The sequence below is a fragment of the Rhipicephalus microplus genome, chromosome 5 (genome assembly GCF_043290135.1).
Source record: "Rhipicephalus microplus isolate Deutch F79 chromosome 5, USDA_Rmic, whole genome shotgun sequence".
Lineage (NCBI taxonomy): Eukaryota > Metazoa > Arthropoda > Arachnida > Ixodida > Ixodidae > Rhipicephalus > Rhipicephalus microplus.
In genome coordinates this window covers 177,134,496-177,153,778 of record NC_134704.1, presented here as the reverse complement: position 1 = coordinate 177,153,778, position 19,283 = coordinate 177,134,496, and the positions used below count along the sequence as shown (strand labels likewise).

Below are 19,283 nucleotides of genomic sequence, written 5' to 3'. Positions count from 1 at the left end.
TGGGAACGTTTACCGCCACTCTGCAATGGAAGAACAAGTTCGCAACACAACGACTTTACATACTTCGGTCAAAGGCCATGCCACTTCTGGGATTTCCTGCTATCCAAGAGCTGGGTGTGGTCAAGTTCGTGGACCCGGTGGTCGAGACGCAAGGCAACCAAGCGGCATCAGACAAGCTGTTCTGTGGCTTGGGCGAGCTGCAAGAAGCGTACACTATATGCCTAAAACCAGATGCTGCCCCCTATTCGCTGCTGGTCCCAAGGCGTGTGCCCATCCCTTTACACGGTGTCGTGAAGGCGGAGCTGGACAGACTTGAAGCGGAGGGCGTGATCAGACGCGTGACAAAGCCTACATCGTGGTGCGCCAGTATGGTCGTCGTACCAAAGGCATCCGGTTCATACTGCATCTGCGTCGACCTCATCAAGTTGAACCAGGTAGTGTTGCGTGAGTGCCATATCTTGCCCACCGTAGACCAAGTTTTGGGACTACTAGGTAATGCTCAGGTGTTCTCGAAGCTTGACGCTACATCAAGTTTTCATCAAGTAAAACTGGCAGAAGAATCTGATTTATAACGCCATTTGGACGTTATTGCTACTGTCGACTGCCATTCGGGATAACGTCCGCCCCCGAATACTTTCAGCGCCGAATGAGTTACATTCTCGAGGGTCAAGACGGCATCGTAAACATGATTGGCCACGTTTTGGTTTTTGGCCGCGACCGTGCAGAACATGACAGCCGGCTCCAATCAGTGCTGGCTCGACTGAGAAACGCCGGGCTGACACTGAACAAGTCGAAATGTCAATTCGGCGTCACAAGTGTCAAGTTCCTCGGCGTAGTTTTCTGCGGCAGCGGTATTTCGCCGGACCCAGACAAGCTTGCCGCTGTCAAGAGCATGGAACCTCCTGTCGACGTCGGTAGCGTCCGCAAACATTGGGCATGGTAAACCACGTGGGACAGTTCTTACCCCATCCGTCAGAGGTGACGGCACCCATTCGAGGACTGCTCAACAAAAGAAGTGACTGGGCGTGGGGACTGGCCGAGCAGGTCGCCTTCCAAAAGTTGAAAGACATGATGTCGTCCAACATCTGCATGGCTAACCACCACCCACTGTACCCAACCATCGTATTCCCAGATTCTAGTTCGTTTGGCTTAGGTGCTGTTTTGCTACAAGACCAACCGAGCGGAGAGCACAGAGCCGTAGCTTACGCATCGCGCTCCCTCACACTAACAGAGCAAAGGTACAGCCAAACGGAAAAGGAGGGCTTGGCAGTTGCATGGGCTGTCAAGCCGTTTGACGAGTATGTCCGGGGCTTACACTTTACCATCGAGACCGATCACTTACCGCTCACGTCCTTGCTTGGTTCCATGGATGTCGATGCTTTACCACCAAGGATCCAAAGGATTCGACTGAAACTCATGAGGTACCAGTACATAGTATTGTACGTTCCAGGGAAGCTGCTGGCAACGGCTAATACCCTTTCAAGAGCCTCCGTCACATCAGCGTCTCCAGCAGAAGAAAACCAAGTGGAGTTGTACGTCAGTGAGGTCGTCGGCAACATCGCGGAAGGCGCACCAGTTAGCCTTAAAGCGGTTCGTCAGCACCGGATGATGGATGGCGAGTGCGTTACCCTCGTGAGGTACTGCAGGCAAGGTTGGCCTCAAAAAAACAAAGTGCCATCAAACCTCTCGAAGTATTGAAGTACCAAGGGGAGCTGACCGTGTGCAATGGACTGGTACTTAAAGGAGGGCGTCTGATAATTCCGGAGGCTCTACAGAGGGACGTCTTGGATTCACTTCACGAGGGTCATCAGGGTGTGAACCGATGGAAGGCCCGTGCGCGTGATGCTGTTTGGTGGCCTCATATAGGCAAACATATCGTATCTATGGTGGAATCATGTGAACGTTGTGCAACTGCCAGAGTCCAGCGTGCCGAGCCTCTCCTGCCAACACCTTCAATGGAGTACCCATGGCAACAAGTGGGTGCAGATTTGTCCCACTTGGAGGGACAAAATTTTCTGCTGCTCGTGGACTACTATTCACGCTATCCAGAGGTTATCACGCTACGCAACACTTCCAGCCAAGCGGTGATATCAGCTATCAAGGGTGTCGTGGCTCGATTCGGCATACCGGAAGTGCTTGAAAGTGATAATGGCCCCCAGTTCTCGTCACACGAGTTCTCAAGTTTTGCCCCGAGCTATGGGTTTAGACACATCACTAGCAGTCCTGGTTATCTTCAATCGAATAATGCAGTGGAAAGGGTTGTTAAGACTGTGAAGGATCTTTTCCGCAAAAGCAATGACCGGTTCCTGGCACTGCTGGCGTATCGTGACACACCAGGGGTCACAGGGTACAGCCCATCCCAACTTCTCATGGGGCGATGGTTATGGACACGCATTCCCAGGGACCCGGCCAAGCTGTCACCAGACCTACCACGACCAGACGTCGTCTTCCAAAAGGACGCCGCGGCTAAGAAAAGGCAAACTCGGGACTTTAACCGTCGGCATGGGGCGAGAGAGCTCCGGGACCTCTCAGGAGACGAAGTGTGGGTAACTGATGTGGAGTGCCGGGCCCAAGTTCTTAGCCGGGGCCAGCGTCCACGATCCTACATCGTGGAAACTCCCAGCGGAGTTATGCAACGAAACCGACGACATCTCATGCATTATTCCCCAGATCTCAGTGTGTCAACCCCGGTCTCTCTTCCGAGCCCGGGCCCAAACCAGGAGCAAAGACTCGACCAGGAGGAACCATCACATGGCCAGCAGCACGATACGAGTACCGGCGCAGACCCCGACAGCATACCCCACCAGGTTACCAGGTCCGGGAGGTGTGTGGTCCCACCCAAAAGACTGAATTTGTAGATGTTGGAAAGGGAGATGTAGTGTTGTTGTATTTTGTTATATCGAGCCTAGGTGGCGTCACTTACCCTAACACACTAACAGACGGTGCCACTAAGGGGTTACAGGTGTTTATATATATATGGTATCAATAAACATGGGGCGGCAGTTAGTCGCCGGCCCAACGTCGCGTCGTCATATCGATACTCTCGATACATCCGTCTATCAGTCTGCTAGTGTGTCTGTCCATCCGTCCGTGCTTCCATCTAGTGAACACTCCAAGTACGACCATCTCCCATCTCGCATCCCCTGTGGCACATACCTGCTCTAGAGCAAGTATGTGCCACTGGTGGCTACCAACAACAACAGACCCCATGGGATGTACAGACCTACGCCCTAAAGCGCTTCGCCCTAAAAAATGCTTTTTATTTTCTGCAGCACAGGGCTGTTTTTCTTAACTGGCACTTTGGCACAATTTCACTGAGCACTGCAAAGCCTTCATTTGTAGCACGGTACATGAAAATGTTCCACACTACAATAGCTGAGTGAACACTACGGAGCTAACAGTGTGGCACAAAGAATGGGTGCGCTGTCGGTCACCTCCAGTTTCCTACGCTTCAGCTCGAGACACACGTGCTAACGTGCCACTACATCTGCCTCCTCTCCTAATCCCGCCGCATGCACAGCTGGCGTCTGCCGCCATGTTCTTCCTTTAGAAGATTTACAAAGCCACATGCATTTAAGTATGTTAGCCACACACCTTCCAGCGGGAAAGATGCAAACGCGACATGCCTATCTCCCCTCGCCAATCCCCATGTCATTAGCAAGGAAGTGTGCCCCGCTGTGTTATCAGACTGTCTGCAACTCTGCAGGGTAACATCCACCGGAAACGAGCGCCGCCCAATGAGAGTCGTCGTCGGAATCTCACATATTGTCGCTACTTCAAGGAGAAAAAAAAGTTAAGTAATATGGAAGTCAGGCCCTGTGCAAGGCTGCACGTTGCTCAGTAGTCTGTGATTCGTGACAGTTGCATCTATCATGGCGTCGGAGAACCGCAAGCCTTTGTCAATTAAGGAAAAGCTAATGTTCCAAACGGAAACGTGTGATTTACTTCATGTACTTTAGTAAAAAATAAAAAAAAAAAAGCCTTCGGCAGCAGCTTGCATCGGAGAATACAGAGCGCAGCAGAGATGACTCTGTGGCGTGCGCGTCTGACATCGACAACATCAATGATGAGTTCCTCTCTACCGGTGTCAATGCACCCTTCTCCGAGTTTGTTTTGATAGACGACAACGTCCCAACTTGCGGACCGCTATGTGTCATCATAGACCTAGTTGAGATCATCGCTGAGGTGGTGGGGACAAGGCACTGGAAGACAACGGCGAGAAAGAAAGCGTGCTTGACCAGGTCACTTTGCCAAAGCCCTTGCTGGACTGGAAGCTTTGAAAGCTTCTTTTGAATGAAAAACAATGAAAATATAGACAAGGGTCTACAATGTGTGCATAAGAAGCTTTTTTGTTCAGCAACAGCCGAAAATTACTGATTTTTAAAGAAATAAATGTTTTTTTAACTTGCAGCTCTATATAGACTTGTCAGCCTCAATTTTTGCTAGATTCAGATCGTATGTTTTCCCAGATTGTGCATTTATCTTCCGTGTTTTTTTTTTTTTTTTCGACAATGTAATAACGAGGTTTTACCCGCATCACAATTAGCTGCATTGTACTGCGACCAGATACGATGCGCACAGGTTCTATGCAAAACAACACAAACTGACCACACCATGTGCTCAGGCACCATTGTGTGACAGCAATGACAATGCATCTGACACCTCTGATGGGAGTGCTAGTGCCGCATATCTGGTTTTTGCTTCATGTGATTATAATGTGCAGACATTCTTTGTTCCCGTTCTTACTTTCATTTGGCTTTCTTTCACCCCCCTTCCCTTCCATTTTCTTCTCTAGACCAGCTCTTTTCTTTCTTTTCTCTACTGTACTTCTGTTGGTGAACTGAAGAATGCGAGAAGAAAAATTGGCCCCGAATCTGCATGTTACACTGCATATGTCGTCGAAGGATGATAGTCTTGTGTCTCGAGAGAGTGAACAAAACGTTTATTTGATGTTATGCACAAGAGTTGTGGTGAATGGTATTCTGGAGGCGCTGCATTAGTGCCTCGAGCGTGTAGCGGAAGCGAACGAGTGCATCGAGGCACGTGAGACACGAGCGCCACCTGGCAGTTCGAAAAAAAAGGAAAGCGTGCGCGCCCGCGGAGAAAGATGTACGCTTGTTTTGGAGGTGATAAGGTGTAGAACGCATTGAGTTTCATACAATAGTGTAGAACGCAAAGCGACAAGCAGGTGCCATCACTTTATCTTAGCAAAGCGTTGGAAGCACTTACCTTCTTGAGCATCGCTTTGCACTGTCAGCGCAGCGTGATAAACACTACAGTCCTTAGAATTACTTGTGTGTGCCTTCTCTAGTATAAAGGCACACATACAAAACATCGACGTGTTGTTATGGTGCCTCAGATATGCGCAATAATTGCTTTTTAACTGACAATCGCACAAGTATGAACGTTGAATCGTGAGCAATATTGGTGGGCGCTGTAGATGGAGTTGGCTGTTTGGTGCCGTCTGAGGTATCGGTAAGTGCGGGCAAATGGACAAATGTACAGGCAGACAGATGGACCAAAATTTTTTTGTCGAAAGTTCCCAAGAAAGACTATCGTCTTCAATATGAAAGGACAAACACTTCTTGTTGCTTTCTTTGCTGATAAGGCCAACCCTTTCTCCACCTAAAGGCTAGGGATAAGAGAAGTACCAGTTTTATGCGCTGACCTTTTTTTTTTTTCGTACTTATCTCTCTTACCTCTACATCGTAGTTGCTTTCGATTTGCTTTGAGTCTTTGCGTGCGCCAGGGAGATTTTTTCTTTATTTTTCTCTCTCTCTTTCTTGTTTATTATATTTTTTTTCTTTATCTTGTTTCACCTGAATGTCCCCTATCAAGACTATAATGTTCGTTGCGCAGAATCCTCATTGTTGTTGGTTGCTGCGAGAGTTCATCTTAACAGAAGAGGCCTGTTACGGGGTTCGTCTTAAACAGATTGTTTTTGCACTGAGTCTAAGGGAAACCAAACAAACACTCCCTTGCTGTTCTTGTTAAGCAAGAGTTTTTCTTAACGAGAACTTACTTAACCGTTAATGTTTAGGCTTGTGCAAATAGTGAATTTTAGGTTCGAAGCGATAGTGATTTTGGTTGAATAATGTGTAATCGGAATCAAATAATTTATATGTGACATATTTAAAAAAAAAAGGGCATACTTGTCGTGACCAAACTAACCTGCACAATATTTTTTTTTTTTAAGTTAAAAGAAGGCCTGTACAAATGCCATTTTTTTTTTTTTTTGCATGAAAGGAAGTGGAAGCAACTTTAAATAGTAGCAGGATTTGACTTTCAGTAAAACATAAGTGATAGCCTATAAAATATGCTACATTTTAGATTTTTCTATACTTAGAGCATATGAGATGGTATAACAAGCTTAACTTAAAAAATGATTAATCTAATTGAGGGTAACAAGTTTGTTTATCCTTGAAAAGGATCATCGCGGCAACGCGATTTTTTTTTTTTTTTTGTTTGGATAGGTGCTTTCACGGCTCAGCACCACATCTATTCAGTGAAACCACTTATACAAAAAATTACATGCGAAATAATATACACTTAGGTGCTTTCACGGCTTACCATTTCTTTACAGCAGTGAAACCACCTTTACGGGGTTTACAAGCGGACTAAAATATATTTATTTGTTTGTCTCGAATAATTTGAAATTTTCAATAACTTAAATTCAATTTGAAGACAACTCGAATACTGCATTATTTGTTCAAATATTCAAAGCATTTGAATATTCGCACAAGCCTATTAATGCTCGATTAACAGCGGCCCCTTCATATTTTAAATATGTTTCACTTCATTACACTCTCGCATTGCGGCGAAGCTGCCTTTCAAACTCTGCTACCGTTGCAAATTAATTGATTAACACTAGTTCCAACATGTAGGTGGTAGACTCGGCAGAGGTGAGGGTTCAATTAACACCGTTTTGGGACCAAAATGTAGGCAGACAGTCTGAACAATCAGACGATGTAGATATTTAGCATCCAGACTTTCAGGATACATTGATGACCATGAGGCAGATTAGGAACTCTGTACTAGAAGGAAACACGCTCTTGTCTGCCAGATTAATTGGGCTTACACAAATTTGAAAGAGGAGGATGGCCTGAGTAAATGGCATCCTTACCTCTCATGTGTAAATTGTTGTCAACACCACTTTGGCTAGACCAAATTATGTACAGGTGATGCAAAGGTAAAGCAGACCACATGAGCTGTGGCCAAGTTACGCTAAAGATAATGCCAACGCGCTCTATCAGAGTATAGTGGATTTTTTTTGTTCTTGCACGGAAACATACCGGGAGATAGTGCCATCATTTTCATATAAAAATAAAGCATTTCTTCTCTGATAGAATGTGCTGGCATTCACTTTTGCATGGTTCAGTTTTACTTTTGTAACACTTGTACACAAATACAATTTGGCCTTTTAACTATCTTATTCCTGATAAGACAAGTATAAAACACATCCCTGCCAGCACTTCATCGACTTATCTTAAAGAAACTTTTTCATGTTGCTATCTCATAAAAACATGCTCAGGAATCTTCTCCAACTTTTTTCTGCATTTTTTTGCAATTTCACTTCAGAGTTTTAGAAAAGTATTCCAGAAGTATTTGAAAAATGTGCTATCTGAATTTGCTTTGCACCCAGAATTTTGTTATTTTCATAATGCTCATCATTTTTCTGTGTTTGTTGTGTCTTAATTGAACCACAGCAGGCAGACATAAAATAGCACTTGTTCAGATCTGCATCCCAGCTTACAACTATTCTTCTTTATGCTTGTGCACAATGGCGACGCTCAAGTAAATGAAAGTGTCCAGTGAACATGAATGTTAGTATTGAGCCTGCTGAATTAAGCCAATTGATTGTCGTCAGCCAAGCAGTTTTATGGCATTACTGTACAGCTATGTTCAACTTTTCGTGCCTTTGTGCTATCATGAGCAATAAAGTTTTGCCTTACTTAGATGCAGGTCGTGCATTTCCTCGTTTAAAGTAATTTGTATTCGTGTCAAAATTTATTGAGCCCATATTTGCTCTGCTGGAGAGCTGAAATGTTGTTATGGTTGCCTATTTTTGGTGCCTCAAATGTCCGGCCAATAGTAATAACTTTTGTTTACACCAACTCTTTCTTGTGTTGAGACCATTGAAGAGCATGTTTTTCGGTTGAAGGTGACAACCGACTGGCGCGGCGCATGCTGCTGCGGCTGGAGCAGAAGCTGCAGGGCCTGGAGGAGGGCGCTCCCCTGAGTGTGGCTGGGCAGGTGAACCTGCTCATCCAGCAGGCCAGGGACCCACACAACCTGAGCCGCCTGTTTCCCGGCTGGCAGCCCTACGTGTGACAGTAGAGCGTGCTCGTTCATTGCGTCTGTCAAAGGTGCCTATATACCATATCATTTACTCATTTACAAGGGGCACCTTTTTCGGGGAAATATGGGTCTTTCATATGGGTATAAGTTTCATGCGCATTAGAATCGAGGAAAAACCAAAACACGCTCCCATTGCCGGATACCATGGCACCACGATTTTCATTTTCTACATTGAAGGAGTGCCGCATTGTACAGTATCAATTTCTTTGCTACAGTAAGCCCACACATTATTTTGTTTGAGAGGATATTTTGTGAAATGGACAGAGCAGCGTTGAAGGCACATAGTGTCCACATTGAGCTTGAATTTATTCAGCATATGGAAGATTGTGGCAACAGCCTTTCATTTCAGCATGCCGCAGACATGGAAGTGTTACTTATTAGGTCAAATTGTGCCCGTAGACATGATACTAGTGATGCAGAACTATCAATAGTACTATCTATACTATCGATAGTTGAGGGACTAACAAACTATCGATCGAAAAATATAGTATCGATACTGTACTATTGAACGTACTTCCATAGCGCTATCGATAGTACATTTGATAGTACAGTATCGATACAATAGACCTTCTTTAGTGTAACCATTTATGGTGCAGGACTGGTTACAGTGCAGTCCACCAAGATGAACTACCGGTTATAATGCGGTTGGCGGAAAATCTTTGTGACAAACACGGTAGCGAGTGCACGTCTGAAAGGAAGCGCACTGGGTGCGTTGTAGGAGAGCGAGCAACGAGGTCACTATGGAGGAGGAGGGGACGCAAAATAAGTTAACAAAGGTCAGGGGGAGGACAAAGAAAAAAAAAAGTCCTCAGCACGGGCTCGTTGAGTAAGGGAGGACAGTGGTTGCCTAGGTGACGGATAAGGCTTTGCACCACTGCCAATGCGGCTACAGTGTACTTGTGTTGGTAGCGTGGCTCCGGCCTCTTGCTGCCGGCCACGCGCAGCTCAATATGGCACGTGCAATCCTGTCTTTATCAAATGCGCTCAATAGTTTTTTGTCGGGAAAAGTGTTGTCATTATCAAGCTTGCTGCAGATACCGTGTTTGCTACCTCATTTGTAAAATTAAAAATGTTAACGACTTTCTTACACGAGCTTTCGCCTTTGCAGCCAGCGTGCGGTCTTGCATAAGGTTGCCGGGTTTTCATTGTTTTCTATCTCACGAACCCTAACGCAAACTTCATATCATGCATGATTTTCTTGCTACAATGTTTGAGTACGATCTTTTTAACACTCAATCTTCATGTCTTGGACAAACTTCCTGTGACAGCATGCTAAACAACAGGCTAGGCCTAATGAGCATTGCTTTCATTTCGGTAGAGTTTGAATAGCATCTAAGTTGCAGTTTGCTACGAAATGAATGAAACTCAGTGCAGTAACTGCACTTGAAGGGAAGGAATACATACTGTTAATGGAAACGAGGGTGGCATGTGTAGCACCCGAATGGTTGTTCGGGATGTTGTGACCTCGCTACTCATTATAACGGAAGATCACCATGGGTTTAGGCTCAGTGAGCCACAGGATCGCATCTCTGTTACCTGCTCACTGCTAGCACACCACTCTGTGCATACTCAGCTATCGAAGCATTTAGCACAGCGCGGCAAACAGACAGTGTTCGATCCTAAACAGCAACACATAAACACTTTATTGCCTTTGGCAGCACCCCAAACAACAGTATAACGTTCATTTCCGAGACACAGGGAGCAAAGGCTCCGGCATGCAGTCATTTCCCAAAAAATAAAAGGCCACGAGCACATCCCAGCTGGCAAAGTGAGTTTTTACACGCCAGTCGGGAAAAGGTCTCTCATGTCTATGCTGCACAATCTCGCGATGGCCACTGGGCCTGGTGGCGAGAGTTAGCAAACCTCGTACACATAGGCCGCCAGCAAGTGTGGCGCAGTACGACAACATCAAGCACCAGGCACCGCTTTTTAGCTTATAGTATAGTACCAAAGCTAATGCACATGTAAACACGTTCGCCGGGCATGCCTAGGCACCCAGGCAGGCTACAGTCCGGCAGTTCCTAAAGGGGACGCGGATGAAGGAAAACGCGTGCTTACCGAGTGCCAGCCAAAAAGACGAGGACCTTCCCGGTGCGCACGTGACTTGGTCTCACAGCCGGAGGTCACGTGTTGCACCCGCGCTTGAGCATGGAAGAAAGAAAGGGAGTGGCTGTACGGCAGAAATGCCTGCGAAATGGTCACGGGTGCGCCCTAGATGCCGATAGTGATTCTGTTACGATGTCCTGAAATCAGGTGCGTGCCCATGATACCGAACGATTGGTGTTTTTCAGCGCATGAAATTTTGAACACGATTCGACGTAGTTTCTGTGTAATGCACAATCAAGGCAGTCTGAGAAAGAGTAGTCGGTGAATTTCCGCAATGGTGCATTCTTCTATTAGACCCCCTTTCGCGTTCATTTCAATGGCAACACGGATGTTCAGATGTTGAATATTTTTAACCTTCAGGAGTTTAAATGGTTGTAAGCACCATGAATTTCTCATTTTAATTCTTGGGGGGGGGGGGGGTGGCATGACAGGCACTCGCCCCCTCGAGCTTCACTTGCCCAAACTACACCAGTGCTTTCCCCCTCCCCCAGCCGTGATGCAACATCGGTTTGCACCCCTCAAGAGAAAATCCATGATAATCAGATGATGATCCATGATGATCAGGAAACCATGATGATCTAGATGCTTATTTGCATCGTTATGAAAGGATCGCCGTAGGGCAGGGTTAGGAGAGGAACAGGTGGTCCAATGCCTTAAGCCTTTGCTTAGTAGGTGAGGTTAAGTGTGTTTGGTCGGATGCTGGCTCACGAGTCTCTAGATTACGACATTGTAAAGAAAACTTTATCAAGAGGTTCAGACTCACTGCCGATGGTTTTGGGGAAAAGTTCTGGATATGTAAGCCTGAAGATTCTGAGACTAGCTAGCAGTGTGTGTGCTGGCTAGCAAACTATTTTGATCCTTAGATCGAGTTGTCGGAGAGAGAAAAAGCGTATGAAAGAGGCCGCAACAGAATAGTGGCTGAGCGGTGGTGCAACAACAGTGGTACAACAAGGAACAGTGGTGTAATAGTGGAGCAGTGGTGCAATAGGTGCAACAACAAGTTAGCTGCACTTTTGAAAGAGAAGCCGCACACAGTGGAGAAAATGGCAAAGCGTGCTGATCGTTTCTTGGAAGCTCAAGGGTTAAAAAATTTGGAAAAAGGAAACGGTGATGACATTAAGGATGGAGTGTCTACAAGTGAAGCTCCAATGAGTAAGGCAAGGACATAGCAGCGGTATTTCCTATGTAATCGACTAGGGCATGTAGCAATGAATTGCAGGACAAGCAGTAGTTGAAAGGAACCACTAACTTGCCAGTTATGCTGAAAAAGGGGGCACAATGCCAACGAGTGTGGGAATATAACACACTCGTTATATAAACCCCGGATAACACCTTGGTACAGTAAGGTCAGAAGAAAAGCCAGAGGTTGTTAGTATAGGGTTAGATATGTCGACAGACACAGGCAGTGACATGGCAGTGGTAGTAGGAAAGGTAAACGGCAAACCAGCAACTGTGTTGAGAGACTCGGGGGCAGATACTGTAATAGTCGGGAAGAGACTTTTGGGTAAGAGGAATTTTACAGGAAGAATGGGAAATGCGGTCTTTGTAGGTGGATTTAGAGGAGTTCACCAAAGGCTAAAATAGGGCTAGATACTTCTTACTTCATGGGGGAACCCACTGCAAGATGTATGGAAGATCCCAATTCAATGTAATCCTAGGAAACGGGCCAGGTGTATGAAAGGTAGACCCCGTGCAACCCAGTACTGATACCAATAAATAAAGACAGGAGTTTGGAAAATAGAAAGCACAGAAAAGTCCCGACAAATAAGATGACATATAGGAAAGCTAGAGAAGGCAAAGGCAAACCGAGGGGAGCTTGTCACTTCTCGAGAGCAGAGGGTAAACGGAACACGGAGGTAAGCAATAAATAGGGTTGCGTGTAAACCAAGGAGAGAAGGATATAAAGACGGAGTATTCTATGAATTGAGCAAGGGGTTGATATTCCGGAAATTTGGGCTAATGAAACAATGAAACAACTGATGGTGCCAGCATGTTACAGACAGGCCATTTCAAAACGTCGACATGTGCATGCCAGTAGGGATCCTAAGAGCCTACACAGATAAGTGACTAGAGAGGTGTTTTGGCCAGGAATACACAAGGTAGTAAACCAGTTTGTGAAAAGGTGTTGTGTACATAAAAAGTTGCTGATGACGTGTCACCATAATGTTGCGAAATAGTGTAGAGATGATGCACTAGCTTATCCTGGGCAATGAACTACAGTTGAACCTGTGTATATCGAACTTGCCAAAAAGTGTTTATTAGTTCTATATAAGCCCGCTATAGGATTTGATGATGCAAAGGCACATCCAATAAGAAAAGTACTTTATTAATATAGTGGCTGACTTGCGTTCCCTACTTTGGAACAAAATAGTCCTGGATTTTCTTCTGTTTCAATGACTTCGCTGCCTGCAACGGCACACACGCCTCCACCTTGGCCAACGAGTCGGAGCAGCTGAAGCCGCATCATCCACATTCACGCAATAGCACCGGACCAATGCAAGTGCGCTAATCACTTCAGAGGCAATGGGCCATCGCCAATTTCCTCATTGCAGTCGTGTTGGCTCATGGTCGGCACGACGTCTGCAACATAGTCCTCATCTTGCAGCTGGCCCATGATGGCGACATCTTCGTCCACACTGATGAACTCATTAAATGTCGATTCGTCGATAGCACCCTGGAACTCTGCCAGCTCACTCCTAACTTCGGCGGAAACACCTGCAATGTCTTCAGTGCTGTCATCTCAAATTGTGGTGTCATCACCAGGGATGCAAAAGCCGGCATGCCTAAAGCAGTTTTGGATTGTCCCCTTCGTGACATCTGCCCACAATCTGCTCAGCATAGAAAGAGCTCCAAGCTAGTCGATCTTCAGCTCTATGCCAACACGAAGGTTCTGCAGCAACCTCTCCACCAGGCGCTTCCGATAGCCAACTTTTAGTGCGTGTATGACACCTGTGTTCAGGGGGTGCAGGACAGACGTAGTGTTTGGAGGCAAAAAATGCAGCTTGATGTTGCTGCAGATCATACTGCAGTGGTGCGATGAAAAGTTGTCCACGAGCAGGCACTCCTTGCGATTTTCGCCTACCAAATCGTCATTCCACGACGATAGCCACCTGCTAAAAAGCTCCCTGGTCATTCACGCTTTTGAGTTTGCTCGGTAGGTAACTGAAAGTGACAGCTTAGAAAGCACCGCGGTGCCTTGCTTTTCCCAATAACTAGAGGTCGAAGAATCTTCGAACTGTGTAAATTAGCTGCCAACAGCACGGACACACGGGCTTTGTCTGCCTTGCCGCCGCAAGTTTTGTCGCCCTGACATTCAAATGTCTTGTTTGGCATTTTTGCCAAAATAGAGCGGTTTCATCCGAATGGAAAATATCTTGGGCTCAATATCTTCTTATATCTCGCCAGTTTTCCTCGAGCCATTTGTCTACGCTGTTCAGGTCCACCGCTCTGCTTTCACTTGTACTGCTTTGCCAACGATGTCAAGCTGTTCTTTGAATCGTTGGAGCCAGCCGGAACCGCCTTAAAAATCCTTCCTGCCAAGCAAGAAAGCAAAGTCCTTGGCTTTCTGCTGTATCATGGGGCTGGATACGGGGATGTTTTGTGACTGAACGTCCACAAACCACTTGAAAACGGCCTCTTCGACATCTTCGTACATAGAAGTGCGCACACGTTGGGTGCCACGGGCACCTGGCCTTTTGTCCGACTTGGCCCTGATGTCTGCCTTGTTCTTCAGGGTAGTACGCTAGGTGCTCCTTGGAATCTTATGCGTGGCGGCCACGTCAGACTTTTTCTCACCGAGCTTGACTTGATTTATAAATTCGAGTCTCCTGGCGGAGAGCAAGTTCTGCCTCTTTGCACAAGCCATGACGACGGCGCACCAAGAAAGTTCACAGAGCGCCAGCAGGCAACACCACTAGCACGAACCACGCTGGATGAGGACTCGAGAAAAAGAAGCAGCACGCACACAAACATAAAGAAAGGAAAAATGGCACTCACTTGTACCACATTCGCGCCTTGGAGAAAGCACAACAGCCTCTGATTGGCTGTAAGCACTGCAAGCAGGCCAGGATAATTTTTTCGGCGGGTGATGTTCGCCCGTGCACAGCCGAGACTTGACCACTTTTGCCGGCAGTATTCCCCGCCACCATGAGGAGCAGCCAACTAGCTGGGGCACTTTTGAGGCACATGAAATTTGATATATCAGTTGTCATTGCTATTTTCGTATGATGTAACAGTAACTTTTGCTATATATTCTCGATGCAAATTTACAATGTTTAAATATTTTTTGATATACGGGATAATTTGGTATAAATGGGTTCGATATAGTCAGGATCAACTGTATGTGGACAGTAAGAGTGTATTTAGGATGTGCTGGTGCAGTGAATTGTGTGATTGTGTGGTGGCGCGACAAGTAAAAGTGTGCGGCGATGTAAGGTGATACACCAACCTGTGCACAAGTAATCACTGGGGATGACACCAGCAGAAGACAAGGCCTCATCCCTGTGGAAGAGATAAGCAGTTTTTTGAGAAACAAAGTGTTAAAAATATTGATTGACTGATTGATATGTGGGGGTTAACGTCCCAAAGCCACCATGTGATTAAGAGAGATGCCCTAGCGGAGGGCTCCAGACGGTTTGACTACCTGGGGTTCTTTAACATGCACCCAAATCTGAGCACACGGCCTACAGCATTTTCGCCTCCATCGAAAATTCAGCCGCTGCAGCCGGGATTCCATCCCAGTACCTGTGAACCAACAGCCGAGTACCATGGCCACTAGACCACCGCGGCAAGTCAAAGTTAAAAAGAGGGCCAACTGCTTAAAATTTCACTATTACCTCGGGAGTACTTGCAAAAGGTTGGAATGAGAGAGACAGGAGACCGTGGTAACACAGAAAATTGACGTTACTTCAAAACGGTTCAAACAATAATCAAACATTTTAAAAAATCACATAAAACCAGCATGCACACATTAATTCATTGAACGCGGAAACCCGAACTGACAAATGTCCAATATAATGTCAACGCAAGTCTCAAGCCAGTTTAAAGTGGAGCACGAGCAGGCTCAAAGGCAACAAAGGTCACATGCTCACGTCCCTTCACCAGAATGTTTCGCTGACACATGATAATTAAGTTAAACTGCTTATCTGTAGCAAAAAGGGAACTGTTACGTTTGTCAAAACTGTGCATATATATATGGATATTGTATTTTTTATTGCAAAGTAGAAATATACAATGGTAATTGTTGGCGTTTTATATGCTAACATAATTATACAAAGAACTATGTTTGTTATTTGTAAGATGTAATGGTTGCTTTTGAATATGAATTTTTCAGGTGGATATGATCCGAAATTTTTGCTTCGGAAATAATTTATTTCTTTCACCAGAACATTTCTCATAAATGAACTGAGTATTGCTGATAGTAGGCTGTGAATGTTTTGGTAATATCACCAGCCAACAATGGCATAATTATTCACAGCGCTATCAACACTATTACCCGCAATAATGCTACTAACTGTACTATCGATTGCGCTATGGGTGATACGACCTATAGTTTACTGATATTGTCTTTACACTATCCATAGTTTCGTTGAAACTGTCGATGCTGTCAATATTTTACTTACTAAATATTCTTCATCGCTGCATGTTACTTTTCAACGTTGTGAAACTTCCCTAAAACCACTTCACTGTAGCGTCTTTGGAATTTCATTCAGCTGTGGGGCTATTAGTGAAAAAATATTACTTGAAGTTAACAGTTATGCTCATTTCACGTACGAGAGTGACCATTTTTGAACTTTTTTGTTATCTTGCAGGGTGTTCCACTCGTAAAAATCATCCCAAAGCTGCCATCGACGTCAGTCACTCACTTTTGATACTTGATGAGCTCAGTTGAACGACAGCAGCAGGTGGCTGCATTTCTAACATTTTCAGTTGCAAGTTCCTCCTGTGCTGAAGTTACCTCTGCTTCTGCTGCCAAGCTCATGTGAAGCCACCCTGTTGCTCAGCATTGTGGTGGTAGCCAAATCGACATTTGAAAGTGCCAGAGACGAACATTACCCAATTTCAAGTAGGATGCTCACAAGTGCCTAAAGGTCAACAAATAGTTTTACTTACGTGGGTACATGGAACAAGTTTGTGTTCTTTGTAGGGTGTAGTGAATTATTCTTGCTTGCAAAAGCACATAGGTTTGTGTGATATTTACAACCAAGCACTGAGTCATCTTTTGCTCCACTGAGTGAATGCGAAATGCAGAATGTGTAATGTGTGATGCAAAGAGTTGAGAAACAAGTGGTGCTGTCGAAAGTTGTGCGATATGTTCTGTATGAATGTGGAAGGACCACTAGCACATGGCTGCCCCGTATAGTACAGTTTGGGATATGTAAACATAATGCATATCTATGAATATGTAAGTTTGTACACAGATGGTTTCGATGTTATATCGTGTCAAATCACAGGACGTGGATATGTGTATCCTTTTGTTTGTTTACCTGATGACCCTGCCATATTAAATTTTTCTGGGGGGCCCCTTCACGTTACAGTTATCGTTCATATATATTCACGTAGCGAGTATTTTATGTTCCAACTTGAGTGTGGTAACTGTGGCATCTCATTTTTGTTAACATTTTGCTGTTAAGCTGCAAGTGCCATTTATGAGTGGATTGGTGCTCTATTTTGTTGAGTCTGTTTATGTCATTTATTTGTCTAGTCTCTTGGCATTCATGTGATTAATTGCATATGTGCTTGCCTTGAGTTAACTCCCAACTTTTAACATTCCTGTGTATTACGGCCTCCACCAATGCAAGAAACATTCTCCTCAACACGAATAACTTCAACTTGATGCGGCTCGGTGGATATTGCAGTTCTTTTTTGCAACAAACTGAGTGTTATGCTTTCTTTCTTTTTAGTTACCAGGGCTGCCTGTGGAGTAGGGCACAAGTCTGTTAAGCGGCACAATATTTCCTTTAACAAAACATCACTGACTGCTATAATGTGTGTCATGCTGTGACCTCCTGCATGCTGCAACTTTGTGTCACAAATGTTCAACAAATCAAGGTCACAACTTAGCAGCTTTGTAAAAACAAGTTGCATTTTGACAAACTTGTATTCATGAATTTTCAGTGATGGCTGTTCTTTAAATTGCATTGTACAATCGGACCTTATTATAACAAATTCATTATAAACATATATTCATTGTATTCATTATAAGACTGTTCCTCATTAACTTCATTAAACAGATATTTGTTATATCCTTGTTTGTTATATCGAGGTTTGAGTGTATGCTCATGCATTGAGTCTCACAAGCATTTATTTCTCATTTTGCTATTACTGTTGTAATCTCTGCTGCTTGGTACTAAAGTGAACTACCTGCTGTGCTGGACTTAACAATTGAGCGATTTCTTCATTTACTTTCATATTTCACTTATGCTCATCTGTTTTACAATTGCATTTTATGTTTCCATAAAAAACCACTCTTGTGTTCTTCAAGGTCAACACAGGGGCCATGTTTTACCTGTTCAACTTCTGAAGCTTTTCTTACTTACCATTGTGTTTAGGGAATTCATCATAATGTTGCACTTATTTTCTATTTCTGTGTTTGAATGCCTAAATTAGTGATCTGTAGTATCTATGTGAATCACTGTACATCCTATTGCATTTTGTGTAACTGTCACTGAGGCAATGTGTCACTGTCGCAGGCAATGCATTTCTATGAGAGGTGTTTTTTTTTTGTTTGTTTGTTTCGAGTTGTGGAAGCAACAGTCCCTATCTGCAACTACCTCAAAACTCTCTTTCTCTTTTTAAGCACGGGTTTCAGTATTATTTTACCAAACTAAGATTAGTGACCTTTCTCCACTAATTTAGTTTAATTTTTATTGTGAACTTCATGCAGTGCTTTCACTGTTACAGGTTATTCTCAGGTTTTGTGGGCCTCTGAAATTGCACTGGACTCTCTGGTGCACTTTTAAAGTTTTTACTAGATGCAACGCCCTGTTTTTGTGAGAAGCAGGTCTCCCTCAAAACACTCCAGTGTACATTTCGATACAACTTCTCAGGATACGTATTACAGGTAGCCCTATTTATTTATTTACTAAAGATAATTAAATATTTGTTAACACTTTAATTCAAAACAATATCAAATATGCAAATTAATGTGCCTAACATTCTGTGACAAATGGACTGTTGGTTGTTTTATGGTGTTTGCCCACTATATGTGTTGAGCATATCTTTCAGGCAAACAGATCGTGAAACGTGAAAAGTGTGGCCTTTAAAATTTTCGTTAATACCACGCTTTTATGTAGTACCTACAGTCATGTCAGAAAAAGGTCAGCTTGCAACTAGGGCATTAATGATTTTTACCGTGTTACAAAAGTGCTGTAAGGTGTGATAAGAACATTGTTACATTCTGTTCGTGATATGTAAGTCGTGTTAACAGTGCATATTGGGATGGCTGTTTCCATTAGCAGTTATAAAATGTGATGCTCCTCCTTGCTCTTGTTAAGGCTCTTGTTCATTTTTTTTTTTTTTTTTTTTTTTTTGCAGTCAACTGCTCAGCAAATTGTAAATGTCTAGCAAACTGTATGAATAAAAATTTTCCAGTATTATTAAGCTAGTGCAAAAGGTTGTTTCTTGTTCACCTCTGTGTCTAATGCAACATTTGCCCACCCTTGACCTATTTATTAGTCTTGGCAGATGAGCTCTTTGCTACTATGTGCATATACAGTAGACTTTCATTAAATGGAACCTGAAGGGACCAGGAAAATATGATCCATTTAACAGCAGTTTTGTCGACTGAGAGGGGAACGGGGGTGCAAAATTCTATAAAA

The 19,283-nt window shown here is 44.3% G+C and overlaps 1 protein-coding gene across 2 annotated transcripts in view; it reads left to right on the top strand.

Moving 5' to 3' along the window:
- The window catches only part of tefu (Serine/threonine-protein kinase tefu), a 513,274-nt gene extending 494,209 nt beyond the window's left edge, over nt 1–19,065 (top strand). For both annotated transcript variants that reach the window (XM_075896220.1, XM_075896221.1), the window contains 2 exons: nt 8,162–8,366; nt 16,275–19,065. In XM_075896220.1, the coding sequence (XP_075752335.1) occupies nt 8,162–8,331 (170 nt within the window). In that variant the 3' untranslated portion in view covers nt 8,332–8,366; nt 16,275–19,065. The remainder of the gene's footprint in view (nt 1–8,161; nt 8,367–16,274) is intronic.
- The last annotated feature ends 218 nt before the right edge of the window (nt 19,066–19,283 follow it).